This window comes from Microcebus murinus, chromosome 4, assembly GCF_040939455.1.
Source record: "Microcebus murinus isolate Inina chromosome 4, M.murinus_Inina_mat1.0, whole genome shotgun sequence".
Taxonomy (NCBI): Eukaryota; Metazoa; Chordata; class Mammalia; order Primates; family Cheirogaleidae; genus Microcebus; species Microcebus murinus.
Window position 1 is genome coordinate 15,612,122 of NC_134107.1, and position 9,907 is coordinate 15,622,028.

General features: G+C 38.8%; 1 protein-coding gene across 1 annotated transcript; it reads left to right on the forward strand.

The window, feature by feature from the left end:
* Positions 1-8,977: 8,977 nt before the first annotated feature.
* Positions 8,978-9,907, forward strand: LOC105868730 (olfactory receptor 10V1-like). The gene has a single exon (XM_012759825.3). It carries the CDS (start codon positions 8,978-8,980, stop codon positions 9,905-9,907), a length of 930 nt encoding a protein of 309 aa, XP_012615279.3.

Genomic DNA, 9,907 nt, shown 5'->3' on the forward strand with positions numbered 1-9,907 from the left:
CTATTTACATCTATTAATGTGATGGCCATTTCTCCTCACATTGGAGAGGTTTCTACAGTACTTTCCATCATGCTGTGATGGAAATGGTTTCTCAGCTGCTTCTTAATCAGAAAGCAAACTAGAACAACTTTGGCATGAATGAATGAGGCAGCAATTACCCTTCCTCTTTTCTAAGTAGGACAGAAAGACCAAGTGCTAGGATTCTGTGGGTGTCTGACTTGGGAAGACACTCCCTTTTAAAAGGGGTTACATTCTCAGGCCCTTTGGAAGGCTGATGTTGCCATGTGACTTTCTCCTTATTTTAAATAAGTGGGTATGATGGCGGTGGGGACAGTGGATAGCTGGCCAGGGTGTGTGGGTTTGTTAATTATAAATTACAAACTTGAATATCCTCCATGTGCTTGTCTGGTGTGGCACAATTTCTGGATCTGGAATTTGCCAGACCAGTCAGAGAGGCTGCCTAAGCAGGGGCACAGGACTTGATGGTCTTTGGCACCTGAGGCCAGTGTGCACCTTGTAAAGGATAAGGCAAGTTGGCCCGTACACAGTCTGTCCCAACCACCACCTGGTGAGTTTTTACATACTGTGTATCCTAAAAAGCTAAAAACTCCCACATTCCCTGACAATTTAGGATGTTCTTTAGTTTCAAATCATATGAATTTCCTCAAGACATGACTTAGAGCTGAGTAAACTGCAGAGAGAGGTGCCATGAGTATGAGAAGTCCATTGTACTGCTGTGAGTCCAGCAGACGAAGCAAGGCTCTGGAGCCAAAAATGCATCAAGCACTCCTCGATTCACCAGGCTCTTCCAGGCAAACAGAGCTCTTCTTTGAAGCTAGTTCTATGCTATTTTTGTAGGAGTCATTCCTGGAGACCCAACCTAAATAGAGCCTACTTCTCCATCCCTTTCAATGATTTGATAAACACCTATATCCCTTCAATAAATTCTTCCCATTTAAAGTAAGAATTGCTAAAACCTAACTAATATACCACAATTATTTTTTCTATTACATATATATATATACATATATATATATATATATTTTTTTTTTTTTTTTGAGACAGAATCTCACTCTGTTGGCAGGGCTAGAGTGCCATGGTGTTAGCCAAGCTCACAGCACCTCAAACTCCTGGGCTCAAGCAATCCTCCTACCTCAGCCTCTCCTGTAGCTAGGACTACAGGCACCCACTACCAAGCCCAGGTAATTTTTTTCTATATTTAATTGTTTGGCTAATTTCTTTCTATTTATAGTAGAGATGGGGCCTCCCTCTTGCTCAGGCTCGTATCGAACTCCTGAGCTCAAGCAATCCTCCCACCTCGGCCTCCCAAAGTGCTAAGATTACAGGCATGAGCCACCTCGCCTGGCCTCAGACCTGGTGTTTTAACCACTCTTTTATACTGCTTCAAACACATTTTGAAAATTTGCCTGCCAAATTGCATCTTTTAAACAAATAATAAACAAATAATAAAAAAAGATGTATGTACAGTAATTCATTCAGGAAAATGTATGACTAATGTTAGGGCTTTTGAAATATTAAAAGTACCTTGAAAACCCCATTAATAATCTTGAGGGCCCTTTGAGATTTGAGCATCCAAGGTAGCAACAAATAGATGACCTCTAAAATTTCTTCTAATTCTCTGATTTCACAAATGACTGAAGAAGATGATGAAGAAGAAGAAGCTCTAGATGATCTCTCATTTCTCCAAAGAATACTGGAAGAAAAATCATCTCCCCAGATATTTTACATAAAATTGTATAAAGTTAAGTGAAGCATTAGCATTCATTAATTTTAATAAATATTTATTGAGATATTACTGTCAGTATTTGAATGGTTCAATATGTGATACCTGAGTGGATGATGGATTAAAAGTTGTATTTTAAATACGTTATGTGGCCAGGCGTGGTGGCTCACACCTGTAATCCTAGCACTCTGGGAGGCCAAGGCAGGAGGATAGCTCAAGGTCAGCAGTTCAAAACCAGGCTGAGCAAGAGTGAGACTCATCTCTATATAAATAGAAAGAAATTAGCTAAACAACTATAAATAGAAAAAAATCAGCCAAGTATGGTGACACATGCTTGTAGTCCCAGCTACTCGGGAGGCTGAGGCAGAAGGATCACTTGAGCCCAGGAGTTAGAGGTTGCTGTGAGCTAGGCTAACACCACGGCACTGTACCCCAGGCAATGAGTGAGACTCTATCTCGAAAAAAGAGAAAAGACCAGCCTGAGCAATAATAGTGAGACCCTCGTTTCCACACACACACAGAAAAAAAAATCATTAAATACGTTAAATGTGAGATACTTATTAGTCATCCAAATAGAGATGTCAGATAGTCAAGTGTATACACAAGTCTGGAGTTCAGAGACGAGGTTAGGCCCAATAGTAAATTATCAGCATATTTAAAGCCAAACAACTAAAGCAGCTCACCTACAAAATTATGTCAACAGAAGAGAGGACCTAGACCAAGATCCAGCTTGTGCAAAAGTTAGGAAAATAGAGGAAGCCAGCAAAACAGACTAAGAAGAACTATCAGAGAGATAAGAGTAAAATTGGGAGGAGGACATGCTAATGACCCTGATCTGATCCCAATACATTATATGTATTGAAACTTTACTGTGTTTCCCATGAAAAACTACAATTATTATTCGTCAATTTAAGAATAAAGTAAAAATTAGGAGGAAATTATTTCCCAGAATCAAAGACAGTAGGAAATATTCTAGAATATGGCAAAAAGAATAATGATGCATGTAGAAATTTGTTTAATGGAGTCTAGATAAATACAGTGAAAACAATACTTTTTCTTACCCCTAACTGACCTCATCATTGAACTCATGAACAAGTTATTAAAAGACCATCCCTGGGGGAAGATGTACCAATGGAATAATTCTGATGCAATTTTAACTCTTAGGTACACTATATTTGATCTCATTAATTTTTGCTTCCCAAGCAGACCTCAGTCATCTCAGGGGATCAACAATGACTTGTTAGTTAGATTAGTTATGAATGTCATTATTTGATGATAATTTTGATTCTGAATACCAGTGCAACTCCAAAGGTAAGTTCCAAGCTACAGAGGTGTGATAAGTAAAGCCTAGATGATACTTTGCACAAAGAAGAAAGAGGCAAGATGGAACATACTCTCCATCTAAGAGGTGATCTGCTAGGAATCAGATATCATTTTAAAGTGTCTTAAAATAGTACCCAGGATCAGTGAGATATGTGATCTACAAGTGGTCAGCTTGTCAGCCCAGGAAAATTTGGAGGACAGTAAGACCTCTGGAGTCCTCAGTGTTTGGCAATGGATGCAAGTAAATATGCAATGGCTTGAAGTCCTCTTGAATCTGGCAAGTGGTAAGAATCTCCTCCCAGACCCCAGATTTTAGAAGATTAGAAAAATCCTTTGTCAGTAACCAAGCTAAAGGTTGGGGCATACATTGGTCAGGAACAGAAGCTAAGTATTGAGCTTTTCACAGAAAGAGTCAAAGTCCAGTTCTTACTCACAATCAGTATTTTATACCAGATGGTTTCTGTGGAACTCTAGAACACATACTGTGAATGCCATGCTCTTCAAACTGATGAAAAGAAGAGAGAAACTGCTCAAAACAGTCAAGGGATCACACACTAGATCAGATAAAATGAGCTCAATATTAGCCAGTGCTGAAATACAGAAATGTGAGTTTCTTCAAAGGTCTACTACTTTTTTTAAATATTGATCATTTCAAATTTCAAATTTATAGAAAGTGAAAAATTAGAAAATATCTACTTCTATTATAAAAGCAGTGACCAGAAGTTTCCTTTACATAGGAGTCAACTTTATGCATTAAAAAATAATTGTAATTATATGCACTTTTTCAAAGGACTTTACTGCAAAAAGAGAGAATACCAGAGCTCCCCTAGCATGTTGTCCTTTTATGACAGCTCTTACCTGGATTTGACTTGTGTCATTTTAGTACTGTCTCTTTCATTCTATTTTGAGCTTTCTGAACAATCTCCTTTTCCACATTTCTCCCTCTTCTCCCAGAATCTAGAGCTATGCTTTATATTTAGCTAGCCCTTAATAATGTTTGTAAAAGGAGTTTATTAAAATAAATACTGGGCCGGGCGCTGTGGCTCACGCCTGTAATCCTAGCTCTTGGGAGGCCGAGGCGGGCGGATTGCTCAAGGTCAGGAGTTCAAAACCAGCCTGAGCAAGAGCGAGACCCCGTCTCTACTATAAATAGAAAGAAATTAATTGGCCAACTGATATATATATAAAAAAAAAAAATTAGCCGGGCATGGTGGCACATGCCTGTAGTCCCAGCTACTCGGGAGGCTGAGGCAGAAGGATCACTCAAGCCCAGGAGTTTGAGGTTGCTGTGAGCTAGGCTGACGCCACGGCACTCACTCTAGCCTGGACAACAAAGTGAGACTCTGTCTCAAAAAAAATAAATAAATAAATAAATAAATAAATAAATAAATAAATAAATACTGGATGATCATTTTTTATCAAAAAGATAAAAAACAGAAAAAATTTTAAATAAATAATGTTGATAAAGTGAGTAGGTGATAAGAGAGAAAGAAAAGAAGGAGCCAAAAGGAAAGCGAGAGAGGTTACAAGTTAGGGTACTGAGCTCTGCCTTTGTAATAATCTGAGGAATGCTCATGGCATATCACTTTATAGTGACTTAGTGTGTTGATAAAGGACAATTAGAAATAAGATTTTGTCTCTCTAGGGCACCTATCATTCAGCCTTGCACATAGTGCATTGCTCACTGAGGTACACTTTCTTTTAATGATAGAAACAGACTTGCCTCCAGACTGACCTAGGAATTAAGCTCTAGTCTGCCATTTCCTAGTTAGGCAAGTGAAACTCTTAAGCCTCAATTATTTCATCTGAAAACACATAAAGAGTGAAGGTATGTGTTGCACAGGAATGGCCGCTTTACTGGAAATGATGCCTGTAAAATGATTAGCAAAGTGTACAAATCTTAGAGTACTTGGCAGTGCACAGCACCCAATCAATGCTACCCACTGTTTTTGCAGTAAGAGAACAATAACTTTTTGTTTAATGTCTGAATGCTTCGTATGATATACTCACAGTTCACTTGTAAAAAGTATCATGTTGAACCATGTAAAATTGCCTGTGTGATACCATGGGTTTTTATCTTTTTTTTTTTTTCTTCCAAATCCTATGCTACCACTTTTTTTCCAATCTCAGGATAGATAATGAAGGAATCAATGACTCTGTATACTTTAGTGAGTAGTTAATATGTGCTAGGCATGCTAGTAGTTTCTTTCATGGACATTATTTAAGTTACACGTCACAAAAATATTGTAAAGTAGTATATTGTTATTCTGAGCAAACAGGGTCTTAGAGAGGCAAGTGGCCCAGCAAGATCCAAAGCTAACAAGTGGAAAAGCTGGAATTTGAGCACAAATCGTTTAATTCTAACATAGCCTACTTTCTTGAAAGCATCATTTTCCTCAAATTTATGTGCTTTTTTATGTTTTATGTATACATTCCCCTAAAATCTAGTTGTATAACCAAAACAGGCAGTTTTATTGACTTAATTAAAAGGCCAATTAGACTTTCCCTCTTTTCTTTGCAGTTATGGGTAAACTGAGTTTCTTGCAAACTACCTTTTTCTCCCTGTGATTAAAGGTTTTCTACAAATCTAAATTGAGAGAAACTGGCAAGGGGAGTGCAAGAGGGCACAAAAGTGTTACAAACAGAATCAGAATAAGGGAAATTCTGAATGACAGTCTTGTCCTTTTGACTATATAGAGTAGATGGCATTTCAATCATCTTCGAGTCCACTAAGTACTTTGTACATTTAAATGATGAATTAAAAATTGACCTACTCAGCCGGGTGTGGTGGCTCACGCCTGTAATCCTAGCACTTTGGGAGGCCAAGGCGGGAGGATTGCTTGAGCTCAGGAGTTCCAGACCAGCCTGAGCAAGAGTGAGACCCTGTCACTATAAATAGAAAGAAATTGGCCAAACAACTAAAAACAGAAGAAATTAGAGGGATGTGGTGGTGTGTGCATGTAGTCCCAGCTACTGGGGAGGCTAGGCAGGAGGAATGCTTGAGCACAGGAGTTTGAGGTTGCTGTGAGCTAGGCTGATGCCACAGCACTCTAGCCCAGCCAACAGAGTGAGACTCTGTCTCAAAAAAAAAAAAAAAAAAAAATTGACCCAATTGTGCAACCTTGGACTTGTCAGTCACTCTCTTTGGAAGAGATGGACCAGGTAACAAGGCAGAGATTTGAGTCTGTGTACATCTATGATCTTCTGAGGTCACTAGTCAACTTATACCTGTATTACCTGAAGGACAAAGAACTTGTGAAGCCACGTTCTTAGTTGCACGATGGTAAACAGTCTCAAGAGAGGATAAGCTATCTTTGCAAAGACTAGCTCTCATCTTTCTGGGAGTTTTTCTCTGGGCCATACCTATCTTAGAAGAAGCTGGCTACTGCTCTAGGTGTTTTCTTTGGAATAACAGAAAAGTTCTTTACCAAGTCAAGAGTTCTGACTTGGGAACTTTAGGGAATTGTATTTTCAATTGAGTAATAGCCAATATATAACCTAAATCAATACAAAACTTTTCAACTAGCATACTCTAATTAGTGTAAAAGACCATTTACATTCCTAAGGACTTGATGATCACCCACAAGAAATAAATTTTATTGAACTCTTACGTTTTTTTATCCCTGAAAATTGATGCAAATCTTCCTAATATTCCACATTATCTGCATGTTTGTTTTGATATGAAATCATTCTCCAAAATTTTTCATGTTAAAATTGATCCTTAAAACAGCTGTGCCATGTTGATCCTGGAAACTTACTTTCTACAAAAACACAGCTTTATATCCTCTAGATTCTAGAATATGCACGTTCCAGTTTAAGAAGCCTGTATGGATCCAAATAACCACTACCACTGTTCCAGATTTATATAGAGAATGAAGTCAACAAAACATGTAGCTATTGGTTTGTGCAATACTCAACATTTGGTACGATATTTGGGGATCATATGGTTGGGATATCTGAGCATATTGGACCATCTAAAAGTTGTGTCTAATTGGTTTCTTCTTTGCAATAACAAAGCACCTCATATACTTTAAAGTTGATATAACATCTAGATAGAGCCTAACTTACATCTTTACCTTGTCATAATACAATAGCAACAACAACAAGCATCTCTTTCTTTCTGGAACAAATTTAGCAACAGACCAGGTAGCCTTTTTCCCCCATGTTTCTTTTAAGTATTACCTGTTGGGCAGGAGGAGGTCATAACATGATGAGTGGGAAACTTTTTTATAAAGAAATTAAGAGAATAGTTAGATCAATATTATAATGGATATTCTAGTTCTTGGATTTCTCATGTGATACCCTGAATTTCACAGTATTTCTCTAGGTTTGATTTCCCCTTCTCTTTCCTAAACCTTATATTAAATGAAGCCAATGTAGGCTTTACACTGCATTGAGACACAAGTGTTTTGAGAATAAGGATTTATGCCCACGACAGAGAGTGAGCCTAAAGAGGCTGAAAAGAACAAAAACAGAAGGCACCAGAGGGACTTTTCATCTCTGGTGTCCAAATGAACAGAGAAATTCATTTCATTTTGAATGTATAGGCTTAGTTCAACCACAAGACTGTACATACTGGTTTGAGGACTAGACTGTTAGCCACCATGAGGCAGGAGCTTAAAACTATAGGCACCTATGACAGCTTGGGTCATGAGTCATGGAGGATTCTACCTTCTTTTTGTTCCCATGTTTTCCTTCTTGAAGAATTAATTTAAAAACTCTCCCTTTCTTTCTACCTAAAACATAATTTTTAGCCAAACACTTTCCCTTTGCTCCTTAGAAGAGAAAGAAGAGAGATTCTTTTGGTTGCATTGGCGGGGAAAACATTTACTAGATAAATCACGATCTAGATTGTAATTATGTTTCTCAAGTCTGAAAACACTGTAATCCAACATATTTTGTCTTAGATTTTAGGTGCTGTTTTTCCAGTAGACTATCTAGTTTTGCCTATAGCTAAACTGGAATCAATCAAATAATACAACTATTTAGGATAATACAAAGTATAGAGGAAGATAGTATAGTGTAAACTAGGTTAAGAACAAGAGCTCTATAGTCAGACTGTCTTCAGACCCTAGCTCTCCCACTTTCTAGCTATGTGACTTCAGAAAATTTCTTAACCTCTTTAAACCCTATATGTCTTCATTTGTTAAATGAGGATCATGATAGCACATGCATACTAAAATGGTTCTATGGATTAAGTGAGCTCATGAATAATTAAGCACTTTCACCATGCTTAACAGTTAATATGAAATAAATGATAATTAGACAGAAGCCCCTGTCATCAGAGCCCCAGCACGATCTTTGGGCTAAAATATAGACAGGACATACAGATACAGTAAAGGACAGTACATTAGCCTTAAAATCATAATAGAAATTCAGAGAAAGAATAGAGAGATTTAAGCTTGAGTGACCTAGGAAGATTTCTAGAAAGAAGAACATATATTTGAGAATTGAAAAATGGGCAAGATTTGGATTAGGCACAAGAGATTTCCTTCTAGTTGAAAGGAACAGGAAGGAGGATGTGAATAGGTAGACCATGTGGTACAGAACAGGAATGATTGAGTGCCATTGTGAGATTAGGCTAAAAAAGCCAGATCCAAGACAGACTGAAATGTTTTGCAGAGGAGTGTGAAGATGGACATTTACACATTAGAAAGGCAGAAAAAATATCTAAGGTGAATAACATGATAATAGAGAACCAGATGGATTAGAGAGGAGGAGAAGGGACATGAAAGGCTTGATAGCTATCACATGAATCCAAATGTAAGATAGCATTGGAGAGAGCTAACTGGGGCCATAGGACAGGACCAAGGCAACACTGAACAGACAATTTGGGAAACCATCATATTAAACTAGAGATGACTTGAGACTTGTATCATCCTTTCTTTTAGTAGGTCCAATATACTACCTATGGAAGGAATAAATAAAACTACAAAGATACAATTCTTCTTTCGTCCATTCTCACCTAACCCTGAGGTCCAGATGGTGATTTTTGTGGCCTTCCTGATGATGTACCTGACCAGCCTCAGTGGAAATGCCACAATTGCAGTCACTGTCCAGGGCAACCACTCCCTCCACACCCCCATGTACTTCTTTCTGGCTAACCTGGCAGTTCTAGAAATCTTCTATACATCTTCCATTGCCCCACTGGCCTTGGCAAACCTCCTTTCAATGGGAAAAACTCCTGTTTCCATCACTGGATGTGGCACCCAAATGTTTTTCTTTGTCTTCTTGGGTGGGGCTGATTGTGTCTTGCTTGCAGTCATGGCTTATGACCGGTTTATAGCGATCTGTTGCCCTTTGCGATACACCCTCATCATGAGTTGGTCTTTGTGCATGGAGCTGATGGTAGGGTCCCTGGTGCTGGGGTTCCTCATCTCACTGCTGCTCACCATTTTAATATTCCAACTCCCATTCTGCCGAAACAATGAGATCTACCACTTCTACTGTGATGTACCTGCAGTGATGCACCTGGCTTGTGCAGACACACATGTTCATGAGACTGCCGTCTATATCATCAGCTTCATCGTCCTAAGCATCCCCCTCTCACTCATCTCCATCTCCTATGTCTTCATCGTGGTAGCCATTTTACGGATCCAGTCAGCAGAAGGGCGTCAGCGAGCCTTCTCCACCTGCTCCTCTCATATCCTGGTGGTCCTCCTGCAGTATGGCTGCACCAGCTTTATATATCTGTCCCCCAGTTCCAGCTACTCTCCTGAGATGGGCCGGATCGTGGCTGTGGTCTACACTTTTATCACCCCCATTTTAAACCCCTTGATCTATAGTATGAGGAACAAGGAACTGAAAGATGCCCTAAGAAAAACATTGAGAAAGTTCTAG

Coding starts and splice junctions, on each gene's coding strand:
- LOC105868730 (XM_012759825.3), top strand. CDS start 8,978: ATGGAAGGAATAAATAAAACTACAAAGATACAATTCTTCTTTCGTCCA.